General features: G+C 42.2%; 2 protein-coding genes across 2 annotated transcripts; one reads left to right on the top strand and one right to left on the bottom strand.

Moving 5' to 3' along the window:
• Positions 1–2,008: 2,008 nt before the first annotated feature.
• On the bottom strand, positions 2,009–3,411 carry Pate2 (prostate and testis expressed 2). The gene is made up of 3 exons (XM_040730239.1): positions 3,360–3,411; positions 2,466–2,594; positions 2,009–2,145 (listed from the first exon to the last, which is right to left on the bottom strand). Exons 1-3 carry the CDS (start codon positions 3,409–3,411, stop codon positions 2,009–2,011), a joined length of 318 nt encoding a protein of 105 aa, XP_040586173.1.
• Positions 3,412–18,303: 14,892 nt separating this feature from the next.
• Pate3 (prostate and testis expressed 3) lies at positions 18,304–20,311 on the top strand. Its single transcript, XM_005085845.1, has 3 exons — positions 18,304–18,352; positions 19,702–19,824; positions 20,187–20,311. Exons 1-3 carry the CDS (start codon positions 18,304–18,306, stop codon positions 20,309–20,311), a joined length of 297 nt encoding a protein of 98 aa, XP_005085902.1.
• Positions 20,312–25,410: the final 5,099 nt, after the last annotated feature.

Genomic DNA, 25,410 nt, shown 5'->3' with positions numbered 1-25,410 from the left:
CAAATTGTATCATAGATTGATCCATACCTTGGTCCAAGAGTCCAGATACTTACCTGTTGATGTCTGCATCCAAGTTGAGAGTTTTGCAAGTGGACAAAGCAAATCTTGTTTGGCAAAGAGAAAAATCTATAGATAAGTAAGCAACTGAGCTTTCAAAAGTCAAGGATCCCTGCAACTGGGTACTGACCAGGACAGAGTCGGTGCAGGCAATATAAACATCCATGTCTGCATAAAACCCAGTGCAGTGAGGCCTTTACAAGCTTGTAATTAATTACAACTCTTCAGGCTCAACAAAGTCCAAATTGTTAAACATTGGTTCAGGATCTTTTTAAGAATCATTTTGAAAATCAGTGCTAAATAACATTTTTCCTACACTAACTTACTATCCTCATGTATTGAGGGGTGAACGAGTCCAGATACATCAAAATTCCAGGACACAAACTCAAACTCTTATTGCATTGGTTTTTCCAACCTATGTTGAAAGCTGTCTCCATGGTTTTGGGTTTGGTTTAGGTGTTTTCATTTGGTTTTGGCGGGGTTGTTTGTTTGTTTTGGTTTGGTTTTTTGTTTTGCTTTGTTTTGTTTTGTGTTTTTTTTATCTATCCATCCTGGCTATAAAGACCAAATTGGGAATTCCCCCAAAATAACAGCAAACTACATTCTCAGACACAAAACAAAGAGAGAAAATTCTTTAATTCCTCAATAGAAGAACAATTTATTCATTGGAGAGCTTATTGTGCCATAATTTGTTGAGAAGGCTCATGGGAATCCAGGACCAGGAATGGATTGGGACCAGGCTTCCCAATCAGAGAAATGTGGTTGTCCTCTGTTCACCTTGACCCCATGTGTGATGCTACAGAGTCTGTGCTACTCTGGTTTTGTTTATTCTTTGATACTTGATTCATGTAGTGTCTGAATGTTTCTCCTCTTACTGGTGTTAACTTCTGTTCTTTCATGCTTTCTGCTATTCATAACATTATATTGCAGTGGCATACATTATTACCCAAACACTATGTCCTAGTTAACTTTATCAACTTAGAACAATCAATTAAGAAATTGCTTAGATCAGATTGCCTTGTGGACAAGTCTGTGAGGGACAGTCTTGGTTATTCTTATTTACATAAAAGAGCCAAGAACACTGTGGGTGGTCCCATTCCCAGGCAGGTGGTCTGAAAAGCCTGCTGATGAGCTATCAAGCATTTGTACCTCTATTGTTCCTGTCTCCAGACCCCTGCCTAAGTTCCTGCCCTGGCTACTCTCCATGTTGCACTAAGATCTGGAAGTATAAGCCAGATAAACCCTTTCCTATCCAAACCCTTGGCTTGGGTCAGAATGTTTTATCCCAGCAATAGAAAGGAAACTAGAACATGGTATACTTCATATCCTGTTACCTTTAACTATGACAGAAACCCTTTATCACTTTTTTTCTTCATTCCCATCAGAAGAAATTGAGTAGTCAATTTTGAGCAAGGCCCAATCCAATCACCTGATTCAACCCAGAGCCTTGATAATACAAACCAGATCCACATGCACTAACTTATTTCTGCATCAATGACAATTTCTACAAACTCCTAAACTTTTGTGATTTAATCTCTGTGTTTAACATCCAAAATCCTTAAGTGAAAGTACTGTTCCAGGAATTCTAAGAGCTAGTCCAAAAAGAACCACAATTCAGAAGACTTGGTACAGACCAGGACAGAGTATACACACAGATTTCTCTGTGCAAAGTTGGGATATCATTTTGACCCAAGACTTTGTTTTCATATAGGAGATAACTAATTCTGAGCCTAGTCACAACAAGCAGCATTGTCAGCAAACCAAAGTGTCCTGCCATATGTGAGAAAAAGACTGAGCTCCCAGCCCAATTTCTCCCATGACTATTTGCTTTATCACTGCCAGATGACTTTCTCATTTACCATTAGTTAGGAGAGGAAAGCAAATAGAGACTGGGGGAAATGGGGTATGTAGTAAGTTGAAGAATGACACCAAATCCATAGGAAATTCAGAACTAGAGTCCCATTGGGAGGTTGCAATAGCTACTATGTTTGCAACAGATGAGCTCTGTTCTCTTTTCAAAACTCAGGAAGTTGATGTCCTCACAGTTGGTCATACATGACAGTCTTGAATAATGATACATACTCTGCCCTGAGGAGGTAAAAGAGGGAAAGAATTTTAAAGACTATTTCCTCCTTCCATATTCCTGGTAATAATTCATCTTCAAACCATCATAGCCTTCCTCTAATCATTGCTAACCCAGGGAAGGGATTTCATTCCAGAATTGACAAGAGACATCAGTCCCTCCATCACTCAGTGTTATCTTAGGGAAAGGTCTGTCTTTCCATCCCTGTACAAGCCCAGTCATCCTCATCAACTCCACTCTCCCACTCTTCCTAAACACAAAAAGCACACTGCTATTTAGAAGGGAAGGTGAGGTTAGCTGCTTGTCACTATATCTCCCATATTACCTTTCCTTGTGAGTATGTAAATGTTCTCAGCAGCACAGGACTGGCTATGCTTCAGTGTGCAGGAACTCATGACATCATAGCATAGCCCAAGATGATATTTCCCACATTTATAACACATTGTTCCAATATCTTCAAGATACAAAAAGAAGTACTTGGTGAATGTGATCTCAAGAAAATTTCTGCAATTAGAGCCTTCTCTGTGGGAAGTTAACTATTAATCCATTGGTTCTAAACTTCTCCAAATAGGACTCCTATAGTAATCTTGTGAGAGGGAATGTTATGTTTTGATTTGTTTTGTTTTATTTTATTTTTTGAGACAGGGTCTCTCTATGGAGCCCTGGCTGTCTTTAAACTCTTCATGTAGTCCAGACTAGCTTTGAGCTTAGAAATCCACCTGCCTTTGTGTCCCAAGTACTAGAAATGTGAGAGACAAGCTTATAGACACACAAAAAAATGTATACCATTTGAGGAGGTCAGGGTTCCTATAGAATTTACTCCTAAGGTTCAAGAAATAAACATCTTATATAGACTGAATATTCTGTCAGTAATGAGTAAAAGAAAACAAAGTTATTTTCACCTCCTTACTAATATAAATAGAGTAGCTATGCCAGGAGAAGCCTGAACTCCAAGGATTCCACAGTAAATTGAAGGGAGGTTTACTCCTAAACATGTCACTCCTAAACATGAACGATTTACCGAAAACTTTACACCAGCCATGGTCATACCTTCTTCATGTTCCTGAAGGTCACCTGTGAAGAGAGGGAAAGGCAGTCTCCCTTGTCACAATCTCACAGACCTCTACAGCCCCATAGCCAGTTTTGGAAACCCCTCCTTTCCAAGAATCTAGACAGTTCTTAAATAACCATGAACTGTCTCCTCATCACCAGGACTTACCCCAATATGGGCAGAACAGAAAAACCATCCCCAGAACAAACAGAGCAAACATCCTGCAGCCTTTGTCTTCAGCAGCTTCCTGTGAAAGGTACAGGCTCTTTTCTCATTGAGATGTGAGGTTGACCTGTCCTTGGGCTGTTCGTCTTAATTACATCGTCATTAATTCTCCAGGACAGACAGTACCTCTCAGTTCCCAGGATCAAGGTATCTTGTCTGACTCCCTCAGGACACACTCCGAGACCTAAAAGTGAAGTTGTGACTTCTCTGATTCACCAGGCTGGCTCCTGTCTCTGGACCGCAGGTCTGACAGATCTTATGGTTGGTCTTTAGAGCTCCCTCTGTCCCGTCCTTAAAGGAGAGAGACAGCAAACCTCCTCCAGTCTACCTGCTGACTGCCCTGCAGCTGCACACATTTTTCTGTTTCCACTGCCCTGGCCATGACCTACGCCACTGTTATCTTGACCAGCCAATAGCTTTATGGTTTGGCTTCCTTGCTTCTACTCTTGCCCCTTCACGGTGATTTCTTCAGGTAGAAGTCATAGAACCCTTTATAAGTCACAGGTGCCATGCTGCCAGTCCAAACCCTCCAATGTCTTCTCAGCATAGTTAGGAAAAAATACAAAACTCTTTGAGCTGATAAGGCATTCCCAGGGGAAATAAGTAACAACTGCCTCTCCAATGTCTTTTCCAGCCATATTGACCTTGCTGACTTAGGTCCTGACTCAGATGCCACCCAGACAGATACAACAGCCTTACGAGAGCTGTCTGTGGAAAACAGCACCTCCAGCTCCCTTCCTGTCTCACTCCTGGTCTTGTATATCTGTTTCTTCATATCTTGACTCCTTCACTAGGACAAAGCAAGAGTTTTGCTTTATTTCACATGACACATCATATAGCTTGGGGCTTGGATATAGAAAGCATCCGATAAATATTTGTGACCTGAATGAATGATAGCCTTGCCACATCTACTTTTGCATTCATAGTTCATGCTCCACAGAGCAAGCAGGTTTATCAGATTGTTTATCTTTTAATTTTGAGATTACAGTATAATTACGTCATTTCCCTCTTTCCCTTTCCTCCCTCCAATCTCTCACATATACCTCTCCTTGCTCTATCAAATTCATGTTCCTTTTTCATCAATTGCTGTTACATGCATATATGTATAGATTTGTTCATACATATTCCTAAATAAAAACTATTCATTCTGTATAATACTACTTGCATGTATGTTTTCAGGACTGACCTTTTGACATTGAATAGCCAGTTGATGTGTTCTCTAGGAACGATTATTTCTCCCACTCTGAACATTTCTTCCCTGCCTGTAATTCTTTATGTAGGGTTGAGGGCGCCTGGGCTTTCCCTATCCATTTGGCATGTGTGTTGCTGTTGTCCTTGTTCAGCTCATGTTTAGGCAGTCAAGTTCATGGCACTCCATGTGTGTAACTTCTAACACTCCTGGGACACACAAACTCACAGCAAACTCCCATTCCCATTGGCTCTTACAATCTTTCTGGGCCCTGTTTCTCAATGATTCCTGGGCCTTAAGTGTGGGAGTTGTGTTGTAGATACATCAGTGGGACTGAACTCCACACACTTTGCATTTTTGATTAACTATGGTTTTCTGTAATGGTCTCAAAATGTTTCAAAGGGAAGTTTCCTCAACAAGGGGTGAGGACTATCCTTACCTGTGGGTATAACACATATTTAGGGATTATGTTAGTTTGGTACAGTGGTAGTTATGGATTCCCCTTCAAGATTCATGACTTCACTAGCCCTGGGAAGTTTCTAGGTTTCCAGTATCAGGCATGATTTCCCTCTTGTTGACTGGTTCTTAAGTACAGTTAGAGAGTTGTTGATTACCACCAAAGAATGCATGCCACTAGTGTTCCCTTACAGTTATCATGGCCCTGCTGGTCATTGCTGGGTTTCATAGGCATCATAGCTAATTGCTTCTCTCCTTTGGAAACTTGCATGGTGCCTTCTAGTACCAAGAAAGCAAATCCTCAGGGAGGAGGCTTTCAGGTCTGCTCCAACTCATGGGCCTCTGGATGTTGTATCTAAAGAGCATGGTGTCTTCAGTCATAAAGACTTACCTTTCAATTCTGGGGAGGCAACCAAGGACAATAGTGATAGTCTTTATATTTAGGGTGTCTCTTGGTAAACCCTGCCCAAAAATGAAAAGGAGAGTTTCTTGTGCCTAGGATTGAAGTTGTTTCTTGGAAAGAGTATTGTCAACCAAATGAGAAAGTTTTATTTAAAGTATGTATGTATATTTATATACTGATTTATGTATATGTTTTAGGTAAATAGTTTATAGTAGGATTCCTTATGACTTTTTCAAGCATCCTTACTGTTATTTTACCTCCTTCTACAATATCTTTCCCCTCCAATCTAGAACCCTCCCCCTTTTTCCATTTCCCCAATCAGTACCACCACATGGCAAATTATCCCATACCCCACAATCATCACAATTCAACCATAACAGATCACACACTGGGTCCTCATGGGAAATTTCTTACAAACAACCCAAGGCTCATATGCTACCCAGTATATCTATTGATGGGATAGGTCATCATGGACACAGAATATCTGTGTGAACCAACTACATCTGTAAGTGGGAGACAATCAAATGGATCTGTAAAATATCTCTACACATGGGAACTTACATAATTTGGTAGATATTCACAATGAAAGTCATTTACTAGTGACTTCTTTTTTTTTGGTGGGGGCCTTTCCAGTCAATACTATAATACATTCTGGAAACAACACTTTAATGGTACAAGGGGAGTCAGAGGCTCCAGAGAATAATTACCAGGGAATAAATACTTTTCCTCTGTGATTTTCTACCAATTCTAAAAAGTCCCATAAGGTCATAAAATTAGCCATGTCTTCACAGATGCTATAAGGTTAATAATGTTCCTGTACATGCATGTCCTTCATTTAATTTCCCTTAACTTTTGTACACAGCATCCACATTCAACCATTAACCCACTGGTCCAACTTCTTAGTGAATGTCTTATCGCCTGTGGGTGTCCACTGATTCCTTGATGGTTCCTTCTCCCTTTCCTCTGCCACCACCACTGGCTGTTTGTCTCCTGCCCAGTGCAGGTGTTCCTGGAAGAACACCAAAAAGGCCCACCTCTTCTCACAGGGAACCTGGGCGGGGTTAGAAAAGGGAATAGGGAAGTATGGAGAGGAGCTACTGAGCACGGTTCCTGCCTGATGTTGCCACATGCCAGGAAAGGCTTTTACTCATTCTCTCCAACATTTCTCTCTTAATAAAATAGCTGCATCCCAACAAAACACAGAAAGTGATATCTGAAATACTGAGAAGCACCAATAGTCTTCAAAACCTCTCTGTTTGCTCATCAGCTAAAGGCAAATCAAAAACCTGTGGTTTCCTACATTACTCTGTGCCCACATCCTTTTCTTCGGGCTAGCCACTTACCTCTGTGCATAAACAAGTTAAACGGGGAATTAATCATTGTCTCAGTCAATCGACTCCAGGAACTGCAGAGCCTAGCTGTACAACTCCCTAAATTAGAGCACTCATTCATGAAGTTAAGTCCATCCCCTCAAGCAATAGGTTCTTCTTAGATCAACTGAGCAATGATCAAGCCTGTCTAGTGAAGCATCTAAAAATAAGACATGTCAGGACCATGAACAAAATGTTATCACACCTCTCTAGTTGCTTCTACCAACATGGCCGAATCATTAAATCTCTTCTCTGTATTCCTTAATTATATTAATGAACTTTAAAATCATCCTAAAAGTGATCACACACATACACCTATGTGTGCACTCTTCTATTGAACCTAGTGGGGCTATCAGAGCCAGGAATTTTGCTCAGAAATGTCAATTATACACTATTACTAAAAGGAATTTGGACTAATTTAACAATTTCATTTATACGACCAGTCACTATAATCCAATGTACTACCATGCAACAAAATAAAAACATAAGTACATGTAGTTAATGCATATATACACATAACCAGACATAGGTACACTTTTTTCTTTTTATTGAAAATAGATTCTTTCTTCTTGAATATATCCTGACATATAGCTTTGTTTCCCCTCCCTCTACTCCTTCCAATTCTTCCCCTGCCTCACCTCATTTCCAGACCCACTGTCAGGGACCTCCGCCATAATCCAGCTGTAGCATTATCACACCTTCTTCATAGAGAAGACATGACTCCAGGCCACACGGCAGAAATACCGCCTCTTAAGACAGGAAACAAGTTCTGAGAAAACAGACTTACGTCAGTTAAAGATTAAGCTATAGGCTTGAGCAATAGAGGATAAGATAGAATTGAAACCTGCAGTTAGGTTACCAGGCGACACAGGATGGCCTACTCCTCCCACTGACCTTTGCTCCACCAGGCTCATCGCAGCTGCAGTCAACACCCCCATTCCCTCCCCTCCTCACTTCCCACCTATGGTCCTATATAAAATCCCTTTGGGATGAATAAAGGTTGGTGGTCTTGCCGTCCATTCTTGTACCCTTTGTCCTCCATTTTCTCCAAGATGTCCCTGGTCTTATGTTGACTGACCCCCACTGAACGGGTTTCTGTCTCTCATTAGAAAAGAACAGGAAGTGTAGTAAACCCACCCTAGCAGCCCGGACTCACTGGAATCTGCCCACATCACAGTCTTGGCCTCCCTACACCTTCTGCATGAGCTTGAGTCTTAGACCGCTATATCCTCTATGTGAGGAGAACACCAGGAGAGGCTGGACATTGCAGAGTTGCCAACATCGTAGTCTTGGCCCACATACTTGGCCACATACGGGAGACAAGGGGAAAGGGAGAGACCCCACCTGCACCCACTGGAAGAAACGATGGAAAGATGACAGTATAAGAACACATGTGACCAATGTGACACCACCAAAATCTAGGGACTCTACACCAGCAGATGTAGCAGAAGAGAAGGACCTTGAAAACAACTTTATGAACATATTAGACACCCTCAAAGAAGAAATGAGAAAATCCCTTAAAGAAATGGAAGAAAAACAAACAAAAATGCAGGAAATGGAGGAAAAGGCAAACCAAAAAATTCAAGAAATAAACAAATCTCTTAAAGAAAGCAAGGAAAGCCAAGAAAAAAAAACAATCAAACAAGTGAAGGAAACAATTCAAACAGTTCAAGGCTTGAAAGCTGAAACACAAACAATACAGAAAACACAGAATGAGGGAATGCTGGAAATAGAAAATCTGGGTAAATGATCAGGAACTACAGATATAAGTATAACCAACAGGATACAATAGATGGAAGAGAGAATCAAAGGTGTTGAAGACTCACTAGAAGAAATAGAGTCATCAATCAAAAAAATCTTAAATCCAACAAGTCCTTAACACAAAATATCCAGGAAATAAGGGACATGATGAAAAGATCAAACCTAAGAATAATAGAAGTCAAAGAAGACCAGCTCAAAAGTGCAGAAAACATACTCAACAAAATCATAGAAGAAAACTTTCCCAACATGAAGAAGGACATGCCTATGAAAGTGCAAGAAGCTTACCAAACACCAAATATACTGCACCAAAAAAAAGTCCCTTCACCACATAATAACCAAAACAGCAAATACACAGAGTAAAGAAAGACTATTAAGAGCAGGGAAGGAAAAAGGTCAAGTAGTACATAAAGGCAGATGTATCAGAATTGCACCCTACTTCTCCATGGAAACCCTGAAAGCCAGAAGGTCTTGGATACATGTTCTACAACCACTAGAAGACCACAGATGACAGCCCAGACTACTATACCCAGCAAAACTCTCAATCGCTGTAGATGGAGAAAACAGGATATTCTATGACAAAACCAGATTTACACAATGCATATACACAAAGTCAAACCTACAGAAAGTTCTGGAAGGAAAACTCCAACCCAAGGAAGTCAGCTACACTCAGAAAAACATAGGCAGTAGTTAATCTCATTTTACCAAAAGCTAGAAATAGGGGAAAAACACACACATAATACCACCACCAAAAACAAATCCGAAACAAACAAGATTCAACAATTGGTGGTCATTAACATCCCTCAATATCAATGGTCTTAACTCACCTATAATAAGACACAGGCTAACAGAATGGATATGAAGACAGAATCCATCTTTGGCTGCATACAAGAAACACACCTCACCTTCAAAAGCAGACATAACCCCTGAGTCAAGGGTTGGGAAAAGATTTTTCCAATCAAATGGCCCTAAGAAGCAAACTGGTGTAGCTATCCTAATATCTAATAAATTAAACTTCAAACTAAAATTAATCAAAAGAAATAAAGAAGGTCATTTCATGTTCATCACAGGAAAAAATCATCAATATCCAATCACAATTCTGAACATCTATGCACCAAATACAAAGTCACCCACACTCATAAAGGAAATATTACTAAAACTCAAATCACACATTAAACACCACACACTTATAGTGGGAAACTTCAACACCCCACTCTCACCATTAGACAGGACCACCAGACAGATACTTAACAAAGAAACAAAGGAACTAACAGAAGTTATGGCACAATTGGGATTAACAGGCATCTATAGAACATTCCATCTGAATGCAAATGAACCACATGGAACCTTCTCTAAAATCGACCACATACTTGGCAATATAGCAAGCCTCAAAAGATATAAAAAATTGGAATAACCCCCTGTATCCTATCTGATCACGATAGTTTAAAGTTAGAATTCAACAACAACACAGATTGTAGAAACACTGCAAAGTAATGGAAACTGAACAACACACCTGGGTCAAGGAAGAAATTAAAGACTTCCTAGAATTCAATGAGAATGAAGACACAAGATACACAAACCTATGGAACACTTTGAAAGCAGTGCTGAGAGGAAAGTTCAAAGCACTTCATATCCACATGAAGAAACAAGCAAACGGCCAACAGCTTCATAATTAATATAGTGTCTTGTGTGTTATTTGGGGACTGCAACTGTGGCATGGCCCAGGCGGATGGCTGGGAAGGCAACATGATACAAACAGCTAATACCAGTGCTCCTCAAACTGTTTCAGATAATAGAAGCAGAAGGGGCATAGCCAAACTCTTTTTACGAGGCTACAATTACTTTGGTACCTAAGCCACACAAAGATACAACTAAGAAAGAGAACTACAGGCCAATATCCCTCTTGAGCATTGATGCAAAAATACTCAATAAAATACTAGCAAATTGAATCCAAGAACACATCAGAAAAATCATCCACCATGATCAAGTAGGCTTCATCCCCTGGATGCAGGCATGGTTCAACAAATGAAAATCGATTGTATAATTCACCATATAAACAAACTACAAAAGAAAAACCACATGACTATCTCACTAGATGCTGAAAAAGCCTTTGACAAAATCTAGCACCCCTTCATGATAAAGGTCCTAGAGAGATGAGGGATAACAGTAACATACCTGAACATAATAAGAGAATATACAGTAAACAAACAGCCAACATCAAACTAAATGGAGAGAAGCTCAACATTATTCCTCTAAAAACAGAACAAGACAAGGCTGTCCACTCTCTCCATATCTCTTCAATATTGTACTTGACATTCTAGCTAGAGCAATAAAACAACAAAAGGAGATGAAAGGGATACAAATAGGAAAGGAAGAAGTCTAACTTTCACTATTTCCAGATGATATGATAGTTTATATAAGTCACCCAAGAAAAATTCTACCAGGTGTTAGCCAATAGGGAAGCAAGATATGTGGGACTAGGAGTCAAAGAGGATTCTGGGAAATGTAGTTCAAGAGTAGGGGTCAACATTTGATCCTGGAGAAGAGAGTACATCTGAGGATGCCATCCTCAGAAAGATAAGTCCTTATGGAAAAATATATTAGTAGTCATAGGTTAATACTTAAGATAGAACTAGCCATTGAGAAGCCCTGAACATTGGCCAACAGCATTGAAATTAATAGAGTCTCTGTGTGTTATTTTTGGGGGCTAAAGTGGCAAGGGGACCCAGGTGGGAATCCTGCAACAACCAGGGAACTCTTACAGCTGATAAACACCTTCAGCCAAATTGCAGGATACAAGATTAACTGAAAAAATCAGTAGCCCTACTATATACAGACTGAGAAAGAAATCAGAGAAACATCACCCTTTACAATAGCCACAAACAACATAAAATATCTTGGGGTAATGCTAACCAAACAAGTGAAACACCTATACAACAGGAAATTTGTGTCTTTAAAGAAAGAAATTAAAGAAGATACCAGTAAATGGGAAGATCTCCCATGCTCTTGGATAGGTAGGATCAACATAGTAAAAATGGCAATCTTGCTGAAAGCAATCTACAGATTCAATGCAATCCCCATCAAAATCCCAACACAATTCTTCACAGACATTGAAATAACAATGACCAATTTTATATGGAAAAACAAAAGACCCAGGATAGTCAAAACAACTCTGTACAATGAAGGAACTTCCAGAGGCATCACCATCCCTGACTTCAAGCTCTACTATAGAGCTATAGTCCTGAAAACAGCTTGGTATTGGTACAAAAAGAGACAGGTAGACCAATGGAATTGAATTGAAAACCCTTATATTAACCCACACACCTATGAACACCTGATTTTTGGCAAATAAGCTAAAGTTATACAATGGAAAAAAGAAAGCATCTTCAACAAATGGTGCTGGCATAATTAGATATTGGCATGTAGAAAACTGCAGTGCCATGCACAAAATTTAAGTCCAAATGGACCAAAGACCTCAACATAAATCTAGCCACACTCTTAAAAGAGAAAGTGGGAGGTACTCTTGAATGAATTGGTACAGGAGACTGCTTCCTGAGCATAACAGCATTAGCATAGACACTGAGATCAACAATTAATAAATGGGACCTGCTGAAGCTGAGAAGCTTCTGCAAGGCAAAGGACACAGTCAACAAGGCAAAAGGGCAGCCCACAGAATATGAAAAGATATTCACTAACCCCACATCTGACAGAGGGCCAATCTCCAAAATTTACAAAGAACTCAAGAAGAAAATCTCCAAAACACCAAAGGATACAATTAAAAAGTGTGGTATAGAATTAAATAGAGAATTTTCAATAGAGGAGTCTAAAATGGCTGAGAAACAGTTGAGAAAGTGCTTAGCCATTAGAGAAATGCAAATCAAAACAATTCTGAGATACCATCTCACTCCTGTCAGAATGGCTAAAACCAAAAACACCAATGATAGTTTATGATGGAGAGAATGTGAAGAAAGAGGAACACTCCTCTGCCGCTGGTGGGAGTGCAAACTTGTACAGCCACTTTGGAAATCAGTATGTATAGTGCGCAATCTTCCTTGCCAGTCTCCTGGGCCCTGCCATGCTGTCTGAACCCCCAAATAACACACAGGACACTGTATTAATTGTAAAGCTGTTGGCCATTTGCTTGTTTCTTACTGACTAGCTCTGACTTTAGTGCTTAACTCATAATTGTTAATCTAAGCATTTCTCTTACCAGAGAAAAGGGTCCGGACCTCTTACTCCTTTGACACCTATATGGTGTCTCTCTCTGCCTATCTTTCCCAGAATCCTCCCTGACTCCTAGTCCCACCTATCTTCCTTTCCTATTGGCCAACAGTGCTTTATTCAACAACCAATAAGAGAAAGATTTACAGAAAGACATCTCCCATCAAGTATGGAGATTCCTCAGGAAAATGGGAATCAGTCTACCACAGGACCCAGCAATTCCACTCTTAGGTATATATCCAAAAGATGCCCATTCATACAACAAGGACATATGTTCCACTATGTTCATAGCAGCATTATTTGTAATAGCCAGAACCTGGAAACAACCTAGATGCCCCTCAACTGAAGAGTGGATAGAGAAAATGTGGTACATTTACACAATGGAGTACTACTCAGCAGAAAAAAACAATGGAATCTTGAAATTTGCAGACAAATGGATGACAATAGAAGAAACCATCCTGAGTGAGATAACCCAGTCACAAAAAGACAAATATGGCATGTACTCACTCACATATGGATTTTAGACATGGATCAGGGGAGTGCCAGCCTACAATCCCACTGCCAGAGAGTCTGGAAAACAGGGAGAACCCTAAGAGAGATATGCATGGTACCCCAGAGAAGGGGAACAGGATAGGATCTTCTGAGGGTATCCAGAGCATGGGGGAAGGGGAGAGGAAGCTGGAATAAAGAGGGAGGGAGAAGAGGAGGGGAGAGGAGGACATGGGGGAGCAGGAAGATTGAGTCGGGGGGGGGGGGGATTAGAGGAAATCAGGATGAGCGATACCATAATAGAGGTAGTCATTATAGGTTTGAGGAGAGATGTGGCAATCTAACCAATAGTTGAGAGGCTACCTTAAATGCCCTTCCCCAATAATGTGATTGATGACTACCTTGTATGCCATCCTAGAGCTTTCATCCACTGACTGATGGAAGCAGAGTCAGACACCCACAGATAAACACTGAACTGAACTCCTGGAAACCAGTTGCAGAGAGGGAGGAATGATGAGCAAAGGGGTCAAGACTGTGAGGGTGAAATCCATAGAAACAGCTGACCTGAACGATGGGGAGCTCATGGACCCCAGACTAATAGCTGAGATGCCAGCACAGGACTGATCCAGACCCCCTGAACATGAGTGTCAGCAAGGAGGCCTCAGCATTCTTTGGGGCCTCAGGCAATAGATCTGTATTTATCCCTGGCATCCAAATGGACTTTGGGAGCCCATCCCACATGGAGGGAATGCTCTCTCCACCTGCCCAGGTCCTCCGCTGGATGATATGACAGACTGGAGAGTGGAGTGGGGATTGGGTGGGGAACTGGGGGGGGGGGGAGCAGGGGAGTAGGGGAGGGAGAGGGAGCTGGGATTGACATGTGAAGCAAGCTTATTTCTAATTTAAATTTTAAAAATCCAAAAACAAAGGTATTAGAGACATAAATCTTACCTCCTGAGGGGCTGGCTTGCCAACTGACATTGGTAGATATTGGAGTTCAGTGGTCACCTGTTGAGATTTTCAGGTCTTTGTATCCCAGAATGAGCAACTGGGCAGAGTCATAGACAGTGGCAGAAATCATCGGGCTCAAACTCAGGTCATCAGGCTTGGAGGGTGAGCCTTTAACAATGGGTAGTTTGGTGGCCCTGGAGAATTTCTTTTCTATGACTTTACTAAGAAAGAATCCACCCACAAAGGAAGGAGGGAGCTGGAGCTAGGAGGAAGGATAGATGCTCATGGCCTCATGCCCAGAGGACTGGGATTTTTAAAAGCCGTTTGCACAATGCAGGTTTATTTGCACATGGGCTGTTACACGTTAACTTTGTTGGGGGCAATCACCTTCTCTACCAACTGGTTTATTCTCTGTTTATTCAAGTTAGCTGAACCTCACCCCTCACCTTACTCTCCTGCTTCACCACAACCCTCAGGAAAATGCTTTCCATTATAACACTTACTCTCCATTCACAGGTTTTGATGTCTGGTCTCTGCTGCTTCCTGGTGAGCTAAGAAACACACTGCTTTTTCAGAAGGAGATTGGATGGATCAGAGCCTATGGGAAAATGAAGACTGTATCAGAGTACACCAGAATTTGGATGGAATGGCAAACTTTCACCACCAATCTAGAAATGAGTTGGTAGGCTAGAGGTTCAAGCCTCATTGGTCATCTCAGAGAAGCGCCTGCTAAGGAGGTCCCTCCAGGAAGAACAGACCCTGTGCAAGCCCACTCCAGGGGACCCTGAACATGTGCTACCGTTGGCATAATTCTCCATTCACTCTGCCTTTCAACAGAGAGTGAAGCAGGGCAAACAAGGGACAAACTAAATGCCTGGAAAGTCTTGAAAAGTCTCAGATGTGAAGCTCAAGGGTGATAGCAAGGCGGATGCCTAGGGGTAAATTTATTAGAAAGGTTATTCATGACATGGACAGACGGACAATATCATGAGTCCCTGGAGAGAGTTCAGACCATGGCACCAGAGACAACATGGTTGGGGTCCTGGAGCTGTTCAAGCCCACAAGGCAGATTGAGGGTCTCTTCTTATAGGTATCTGAAGAAGGGGGTTCACAGCATGAGCCTGCAATTAAGAAATCTGATTGCCAAGCAGGAATTGAGAAGGGAGAGGAGGGTGCTGGATATGGCTGCCGTTAATATAAACTCACTCCCTGAGGCAAGAAACCCAGGCACTTGGCAGTCTGCTAACTAGAGTCAGCTGGGCTTTTAGTCATTGGTCAGCATTTGTAGGCAGAGAGGCTATGTGAGGCCTGGGGCCTGAGTAGCAGTGTGGTCCAGATGCTATTGGTACAAAAGCTCTAGGATTTGCCTTCTTTATTCTTCAAGATTTATTTATTTTATTTTATGAGGAGTGTTTTGCCTGCATGCATTTAATACACCATATGGATTCCTGGTGCCTTTGGAAGCCATAAGAGGACATCAGATCATTTGGATGAGATTTAAGGATCGTTGTGAGCCACCCCAGGGTGCTGGGAACCGAACTCCAGTCCTCTGCAAAACAGCATCTAATGCTTTTAACCTCTGAACCATCTCCTAGACCTGGCTTCTTGATTAAGCCAGGAATTTGCTGGAAAATCCCATCCAGTTCCTATGGTTTTTTTTTTACCAAAACCTGGCAGAATAGAAAACTAGATTAAAAAGATTCAAAGTCTCACTCTTCATTATAGAAGCTGTGGACCTGTTTCCTCTTCAGATCTCTACATGGTAAAATAAAGATCCACACGCTGATGAGTCATAGAAAAGAAATGCTCTGGGGCCACCAAACTGCCCATTGGTAAAGGCTCGCCATCAAAGCCAGATGACCTGAGTTTGAGCCCCAAGATCCATGTAGTGGAAGAAAAGAACCGACTCCTGAGAGTTCTCTGACTTCCATAGTGTGCTATGTTGCACACACACACACACACACACACACACACACACACTTAAATAAAAATGTGATAAAACAGTTTTAAAAGAAAAGAAAATTTGCAAACTCTCTGGAATTTCACCTAAAACCTTACCCTCCCCCATCTGATTATCTTGTTCTCCTTCCTTTCTTTTTCTCTTCCTTCCTTCTTTCCTTCCTTCTTTTTTTCCTTCCTTCCTTTTTTCCCTCCTTCCTGAGATGAGGATCAATTTAGGGTCTTTTCACATCTAAGAAAACACTATTCCCTTCACTATATCCCTAGACCTGGATTTTCTAGAAACGATGGGTTTTGCTGTGTAGCTTAGGCTGACCTGGAACTTATTATTCTCCTGTCTCTGCCTCCACACTCCTGGGACTATTATGTGTACACCACTATGCCCAGAAGACTCGTCTCTTTTAATGAGTGAACTTTTCATACAAATAAGTATTATTTGTAAAACTCCATTCAGTATAAAATGCATCTAGCATTTCTAGCCAAGACACCATCCGCCGATTGACTTAGGAGACAGGGTGCTGAGATTTGCCATATGGGAACATTAGCTGAGTTGTCTTTCACAGAGATGGGCATCAACACAGGAGGCCAGGGTGAAGTCAGATTAATGATGAGCAGAGTGATTCTTTGACCAAGACTTCTTAATTATACATATGTCTTACCTCTGTTTAAACCCAAACTCCATTTCAGGATCCTGAAAATAAGGAGGGGGAGGGACCCCCAGGACCTCCGGGGGAGGGGAATGGATCATTTTACTTGTCCCTCTTCCTAATGTGGCCACATAAATCTCTGCTTATACCATTGCTTTGTCTCTTAAATAGAAATGCTGATCCTAGTTTGTCAGAAGTGTCAGGGGTCAGTCTCTGACCCTAATATCTCACTGTGTGATGATATAAATGGAAGGGTGATGTGACAGCCCCACACAGTACATTGTCTCTGACCTAAAAGGACAGATTTCTGATAGGGGGAACCCAAGGAAGGAATCAGAAGTTGTAGGTTGAAGGTCCAGCTTGGTCACAGGCTATGTGTCTCTCTCTTTCTCTAACCTCTCTCTTCCTCATAAGGAGATGGGCCAGATGAGCTTAGCTGCCTTGCTCATTATTCTCTCACACAAGGGGCAGTGGCTGTATGTTGAATGTATGAATAAGTTTCAAAGAGGCATTGAATCATAGTGGTGACAAGTGTGAAATCTAATTAGAGAGACTCACTGTAAGTACTAGGACTGATAGTCACCAGGTATGTGGCCATGGGAATGACGCTGTACCTCACCAAGCCTTAGTTCCCTCCTCTGTGGAGATAAGGCAAGAATGGCAATACCATAGCAGTGACAGTATTGTCATTTGGTAGCCACAGCTTCTGCATCCGACTGCGCATTGAAAGTTTTCAGGGAAAAAAAATCAGCTTTCCTTGTCATTATTCCCTAAGCCATGCAGCGTGCTGTAAGCAACCTGCAGACATTTTTGTCCCTCAATCTAACATATCAGACAATAGTTTTATGATATTGAAACAATGAACCCCAAGTAACTGGAGTCCCCTTCCTTTCAGATCTCGTGCTGAGAGAATGGAGGTGAGCTGAGCTGGTCAGTGAAGTTTGCATTCAGGTGTCCAGACACCTCTAAGTTGCAGTCCTATAATATACTCAGTATGATTTCCAGGGAAGGGGATACCCTTTGCAGGGCAAGCAAAAAGGAAAATCTAGACCTCCCCTGCTGCCCACTTTCTGCCATCCCTGTCTTCTGTTCATGACAGAATCACAGACATTTTGGCTTAAAATCTTCGGGCACCTTGGGTTTCCAGCAAGCACAAGGCTGCCCACAGGCTCAAAGATTGAATTAAAAGACTAGCTTTTAACCAAGAAATTTTTACATTTCAGGGTCCTTTTACCTTAAAACTACCTGCTCAACTTTGGGCTCCAGGTGTCAAGACCATGGAGTCCACAGCCAATGAATTTGAGCTCTCAAAATAAACCTTGTGTGACTGACTCCCCTTAGGCATGAATAATCACGGCTGCTGCTGGAGGAGAAGGCTGGAGCCCAGCAGACCTCTGCTTATAGCCCTGCGTACATTTGCTCCTCACAAGACCTCTGAGGCCAAATGAACAGGCACTCCTTGATGCTCTTCTCCCTCTTCTGCCTCATTGTGGGTGAGTCCCAGACCAGAGGAATGAGCTCCAGGGGCAGGATCAAAGGAACTGCAGTGAATCTCCATGTGTACAACCATGTCCATGTGGGCTGATCTTTGACCATATCTCGGAGGGAAGGAAGGGAGATGGCCTTCAGAAGCTCTCTCTGCCTTCTCTTCCATCTTCTCTGTCTTTTCCAGCACTCTGGAAAAGCCTTTATTTTGTTACTGCCACTGCCAAACCTCATTATCTAGATGCCTAGGAGATCTCCTTAAAGCATCCGTTCTATTCACAAATCTATGTTGCTGAGGGAGCTGGTCATTCAAAAATCTTGTGATGGACATTGGCTTCTGATAGTCATTTCAGGGACCTTGTTACAAGCTGCTTAGGAGAAGAAATTCTGTACACCCTAGAATCAGGCAGATTTTCCCAAACTTGTCCAGTCACTGTCCTGAATTCTCTAATTTGACACATGGAGACAAAACCTTCCTACAAGATTCATGAGATCAGAAAATAGTGCATTAAATCAAATATAATTTGAAACAACATAACCCTAATAAGATGGTTAATAAAAGCTACATTCTTTCTCATTTTAGCACCATGGGGAAATTTTTAAACATTGTGTTTGTGTGTGTGTGTGTGTGTGTGTGTGTGTGTGTGTGTGTGTGTGTACTTTGCACATGTCATATTATACATGTGGGCAGAAGACAGCTTTTGGAAGTAATTTCTCTCCTTCCATCCAGTGGGTCCTAAAGTTCAATCTCAGGTTAATCAGGCATGACAGTACATTCAACTGCTAAGTCTGCCCACCAGCCTCTGCAAAGAGTTTTTCAGTTGAACCCATATTTCAATTATTCCCTCTTCCAGAAACTTTTGAAGGTTTTACTCACTGATCATTTTTAAGCTAGAGAAATAAACTGTATCAAATCTTTACACGAATTAAAGACATAGCTTGTGCGGCCCAAGAACAAGGACCTGAGTTCAATCCTCAGAACTCACCTAAAACAAAGCCAGATCTTGTGGTGTGCTTATAACCCCAGTGCTAAGGAGGCAGAGATGGGCAGATCCCTGAAGCTCACTGACCAGTCAGCGGAGCCAAATAGATGAGCTCTGGACCATTGAGAGAATGTCACCCAGAAGGTGAAGGCTGAAATTGAGACCAGAATTCTTTTTTCATATGCTCAATGCCCTTTTTATTTCCATCACTAAAGGCAAAAAAAAAAAAAGTTGATGAAGGGTCAACTGTCACTCTCTAAACGCTCAATCATCAGTCCATCGACTGCCCACCCAGCCTTGGAAGGTCACTTCACCCAGCTTTGGCATCTCTCTCACCGTCCCTGCCCTCATGCCAAGCTCTGTGCTCTCTCCAGAAGCAACATCACTGAAGTGTGTGACATGCCACTTTCGCACACCGTCGGACCACTGTAGAAGAGGCTTTGGCATCTGCGAGGCTCAGAAGTACGAAACCTGCATGAGCCTGAGGATCTACTCCAGTAAGTTGCAGGGTTGCTTGGGCATCTCTGGCCCAGGCCACAGTAAAAAGTGCCCTGAGCCTGGAGGGCACAGACCTAGAAGGCAGGCAGAAGATGCATGGCAGGACAAAACCAGCCAAACAGATATTGCCCTGCTCTTCTTAATTTCTAGCAGAAGGAAGGAAGCAGATGCATTGATTTGAGTCATCAGTGACCACAGGCAAACAAGTCAACCTTATGGCTTTCCAGAAATTTCTGCATTGGTGCTCTTGGGAAGGGGACACTGGGAGGCCATCCATAAACCTGTCTAGTTAAGGCCAGGTATGGTCTGCCTTGGACACTGAGGACACAAACCTAACATCTTTGGTTGTCTTCTGTTGCAGATAACACTCTCCAGATATCATATATGGTGTGTCAGAGATTCTGCAACAACTTGGTGTACATCTTCAACAATCGGACTTATGTTCATAAATGTTGCCATTTAGATTATTGTAACTTCAAAATCTAAGATAACCCCCCCAGACCTCATTCTAGAAGGTCCAGGTGTTTTTCTTCCTTTACACTCTATTTACCCTGCCTTTCTGACTCATATGTATGGAAGATATCCCTGCTCCCTCCTTAACTCCACATCATTTTTCCTGGTTCCTTCATCTTGGATCACACTTTGGGCAGGGGATGACGTGGTTGGAGGGGGGTGTGTGATGGTTTGCAACAATAAAGTTTTCCTATTACTAGAATTGGCATCTTTATCCACTAATATACCTGTCCCAAGAAACTCTGCACAGTGAGATATGAAATGGGACCACCCAAGAACTCTTCCCTAGCTAGGATAATTGAGGAGGATCAGAAAACCTTCAACGGAAAGGGAAAGCAACCACTGCGGTGCTTGAGCAGAAACAGAACACGTGGAGGTGGGCGCTGAAGATTGTGCTCTGTGACTGCAAAGTTCTTTCCTTTGGCGGACAGGCTTTGAATTTACATGTGTCCAATGTCGTTTAAGAATATTTGATTTTTCAGTTTGAATTACAAGACCTGTGAAGAGAAGCATACTTGATAACTTGTGTTCTTTGAAAGCTACAAAGTGGATCTGCTTGATCCAGGCTCCATCAGTGACAAGCACCAGGCGCCTCAGTCCTGAGTTGAGAAGAGAGGGACAGGAGGAAAGAGATTTCATGTGGAATGTATTTCTCAGCTCTGCTTAGACAGAGGCACAGAGTTTTAAGGACCCTCAATATATAACCATGGTCTTCGTGGCAGGGCTCCCTTTCAGAATGTAATGATGACCCTCCATGCTTGTGATTAACATCAGGGATTGTGTGACTACTAAGACAAAATAGAAATTGGGGACTTTTCCTGGCTGCCTGTTTTCAGACAATAATTGGAATGCCCTGGAAATTGTATGAGCTGATTAATATTCATTATTAAATACACTATATAAACTTTTAAAAGTCCTGTGAGGAACCTAATAAAAACTTCCCTAATTTTCAGAATGAAAGAGAATAAATTAGTCAGTTGTTACATGACCTTCACTGCCTAAGAAACTAAGCTGTCCTAGAAACTGCAAGTTGGGATGCCATCTTCTAGCCGTAAACTGCCAGACACCTTAGGGGACATCAAATGGGAAAGAAGAAACTGACAAAAAAGAAAAACGGTTCTTGCAGAAAGACACAGACAGCATGCTGGGTGTGCTCGTTCGCACATCTGCTGGGTCACAGCTGTACCTATAGTGTGTCTCAAGTTAAGGAACAGGCTGTGCGTGCATCCACCCAGAGAATCTTGGCTGGACCTGGCACTGAAGTGGGGCATGACAGTGACAGGGATGGGGTTACAACAGTTGCTAAGGAAGCAAGAATTTTAAAGTGGTAAACCCCTCCTCATACTTTTAGTCATCAGCTTTTTGCATCTTGTGAACTGATTGAAAGTGGGATTTTTGGTGAGGTTTTTGGGGTTTTTTGTTTGTTTGTTTTCTTTTGCCCTGAGACAGGGCTTCATTGTGCAGTCCAAGCCGAACTCAAAGCTCACTATACTCCCGTCTCAACCTCCTGCGTGCATGTGCCACCAAAATAAATAAATAGATAGATAAATAAAAGTTTTAAAGTTCTTACATGGATGAAATTCTCACACAATAAAAGTTGAAATCATTATGGAGATTCCTCAGAAAAATGGGAATAAACCTACCACAAGACCCAGCAACTCCACTCTTAGGCATATATCCAAAAGATGCCCATTCATACAACAAGGATGTCTGTCCCACTATGTTCATAGCAGCATTATTTGTAATAGCCAGAACTTGGAAGCAACCTAGATGCCCCTCAACCAAAGAATGGATAGAGAAAATGTGGTACATTTACACAATGGAGTACTATTCAGCAGAAAAAAAACAATGGAATCCTGAAATTTGCAGGCAAATGGATGGCACTAGAAGAAACCATCCTGAGTGCGGTAACACAATCACAAAAAGAGAAACATGGCATGTACTCTCTCATATATGGATTTTAGACATAGATCTGGGGAGTGCCAGCCTACAATCCTATGGCCAGAGAGTCTGGGAAACAGACCCTTCATTCAGTGGCTGATGAAAGCAGAGGCAGACTCCCACAGCTAAACACTGAGCTGAACTCAAGAAATCCAGTGACAGAGAGGGAGGACTGATAACCAAAGGTGTTTAGACTGGGCTGGTCTAACCCCCAGAAACAGCTGACCAGACAAAGGTTAACTCTTGAATCCCAGGCATTAGCCTGGGAATCCAGCATGGGACTGATCAAGACCCCCTGAATCTGGGTGTCACTGAGGAGGCCTAGGGAATCTATTGAGCCTTGGGCAGCAGATCAGTACCCATCCCAAGTATACACACGGACTTTGGACTCCCATAGAACAATGTGAGGTGCACTCTCACCCTGAACTCTTGGGGAAGGGTCTAGGCCCTGCCCTATATGAAATGACAGACTATGGACACCCCCATGGAGGGCCTCACCCTCCCTGGGGGAATGTGGGGATATTGGGGGGGTTGGTGGGAGGGCACGGGCAGAGGGGAGGGAAAGGGAGAGGGACCTGGAATTGACATGTGAAGCAACCTTGTTTCTAATTTAAATTTAAATTTTAAAAAAAGTTTAAGAAAAACAAATTTTAAAAACATTGAAATAAATTTTCATTTGATGGCTTCTCCTAGTTAGTTTCAGCTGTTAACTTGACATAGCCCATAGTTATGTGAAGGGGCCTCAAACAATTGGGAAATTGCATTGATCATATTGGCCTGTGGACGTGTCTGTAGGACATTTTCTGGATTTCTAATTGACAAAGGTGTTCCAAGCCCACTGTGGTCAGTGCCATCCTTGGACAGATGGTCCTGCCTGTATAAGAAAGTTGCCTGGGCGTGAGCCAGAGAGAGAAAGCCAGTAAGCAGTATCCCTCCACAGTTTGCTTCAATTCCTGTTGGATCCCTGCTCCAGTTGTCCTCAATGACAGATTGTGATTTAGGAGTATAAAATGAAATGAACCCTTTCCCTCCCTGCCAAGTCAGAGTGTTTGGTTTTCATTGGTTTATCCATTTTCCTGTTATTACTGTGTACAGATCTTTCCCATCAATGTTCCATGTCATAACAAACTCCAAAAGTGTGCTTTTCCTATATGTGAAAGTTTTGGCAAGTCTTTTGAGCATTCCTCGTGAATTTTGGGGGGCATTTCAATTCTAACATTTTTATATTGTCTTGTTTCCGTTTTTTAAAAAAATGTATTTAATGCAGCCAAGCTCCAGGCTAAATCATATAAACTGATCTTTTTCTATTGAAGTCTTGTCATTTTTAATACCACAAAGAATATTTTTGTTGACTGTTTGAGGGTAATTGATGGCACAGTGCTTTACAAGCCCTGAGTCACTCAGCATGTTTCTTAAAAACAAGAACATTTCCTCCATATCCACAAGATGCTCACCACAGTCACAGATTATGACAGAAATGATGTTATATCACCTACTGGCTAAGTTTCAGTGAGTTTTCAGTAACATTTCTTTAATAAAATAATTCAAAACAATCACAGTATCACACTTAGTTACCACATCTAACCAGTCCCTCCAACCCAAAATAGTTTCATAATCTTTTCTTTTGCCTTCATGTTCTTGATATTTTAACACTTCTACAGGTCCTCCAATTGGATTTCCAGTGTCTGCATGATTACACTAAGTGGTGAATCTGCAGCCAAGAACATCACACAAGGATGAGCACAGAATACTGTGTTCTTCCCAGTACCTCCCATCCATGGGCAGGCAATTCTCTCTCATCACTAAAGATCTTAACCTATGACAAATTGGTTTCTCTTCTACAAAATCATTCATTTTGAGGAGCCAAGTCAAGATGGCAGCATGAAAACAGGCTTGAGAACACTCAGAAAAACAAAGGATAAAGTTTAAACAGAAAAGAGAGAAGGCAAAGGGCATCAGAATTCACACCTGAGTTCATTTGACCAGTAAGATAATTTCCCAGTGAGGGCAAAGGGAAGTTGAAAGGAAGACTTACAAGTTAAGCCAGGTGGCACTGTTCAGAAAGGGCCTGGAAGTCAATCCTAGCTGCCCATAATTGTGATATTTCATTTACCTAACAACAGACAGAAAAAGGAAGCAAGTGTCCCAGCAGTCATGTTCCTTCCCCATGGCATCTAACCCACCTCACTCCCAAGTCTGCAAGGCAAATGGAACCAGGGCGTTAGGTCTCCTTACCTGTAGACCTCCTCAGACCCAAGCATCCTCTGGCAGCCTACACTCACCCGGGGCATTATCCTGCCTGCCTGGATCTCAGCAAGGAGTCCTTCACCCACCCTCCATTTCCTCATGTACCATCAACCAAGGATAGCCTCCTGCCTAGGAGTTAGATAGATTCCTGGTAAGCAGATAGATAGGAAGAGGGTCCATCCCTAGGTAATAAGGGGAGAATTTCCAAGATGGCTGTTTCTTCCTCACCCTCCTGGCTTGAGACAAAAGCCTGGCAACTTAAAAAGAAAGGTCTTGTATGCTGTTGACTCCCACCACAAGCCCCCTGCTGATGGACTGGTTCAAGGCCTGCTCAGGACATGTCATTCAACAGTTCTGAGCCATTCAACCATCCTGTTTTTCAAATTGACCACGCCTAAATTAGGGGAGGAAAACTCTTTAGAGATTTTTAAAACCCTGCCTCTTATTATGGGGTTAGGGAGAAACCTGGTGCCAGGGAAACTCCCAGGAACCTACAAGGATGACCCAAGCTAAGACTCCTAGCAATAGTGAAGATGGTGTCTGAACTGGCCTTTCTCTGTAATCTGATTGGTAACTACCCTAGTTGTCATCACAGAGCCTTCATCCAGTGCAGAGAACCACAGCCAAACACTGGGCCAAGCTCTGGGAGTCCAGTTGAAGAGAGGAAGGAGGGATTACAGGAGCAGGGGTGATCAAGAGCATGACGGGCAAACCCACAGAGACAGCTGACCTGAGCTTATGGGAGCTCACGAACTCTGGAAGGACAGCTGGGGAGCCGGCATGGAACTGACAGTTGTGCAGCTTGACCTCTTGTGGGTCCCCTAGCAATGGGACCAGGACCTGTCCCTAATGATGAGATGGCTACTTGGAACCTATTCCCTATG

Source organism: Mesocricetus auratus, unplaced genomic scaffold, assembly GCF_017639785.1.
Source record: "Mesocricetus auratus isolate SY011 unplaced genomic scaffold, BCM_Maur_2.0 Super-Scaffold_100022, whole genome shotgun sequence".
NCBI classification, from domain to species: domain Eukaryota; kingdom Metazoa; phylum Chordata; class Mammalia; order Rodentia; family Cricetidae; genus Mesocricetus; species Mesocricetus auratus.
Note: the sequence above shows the minus strand (reverse complement) of the source record. Positions and strands in the feature narration are given on the sequence as shown.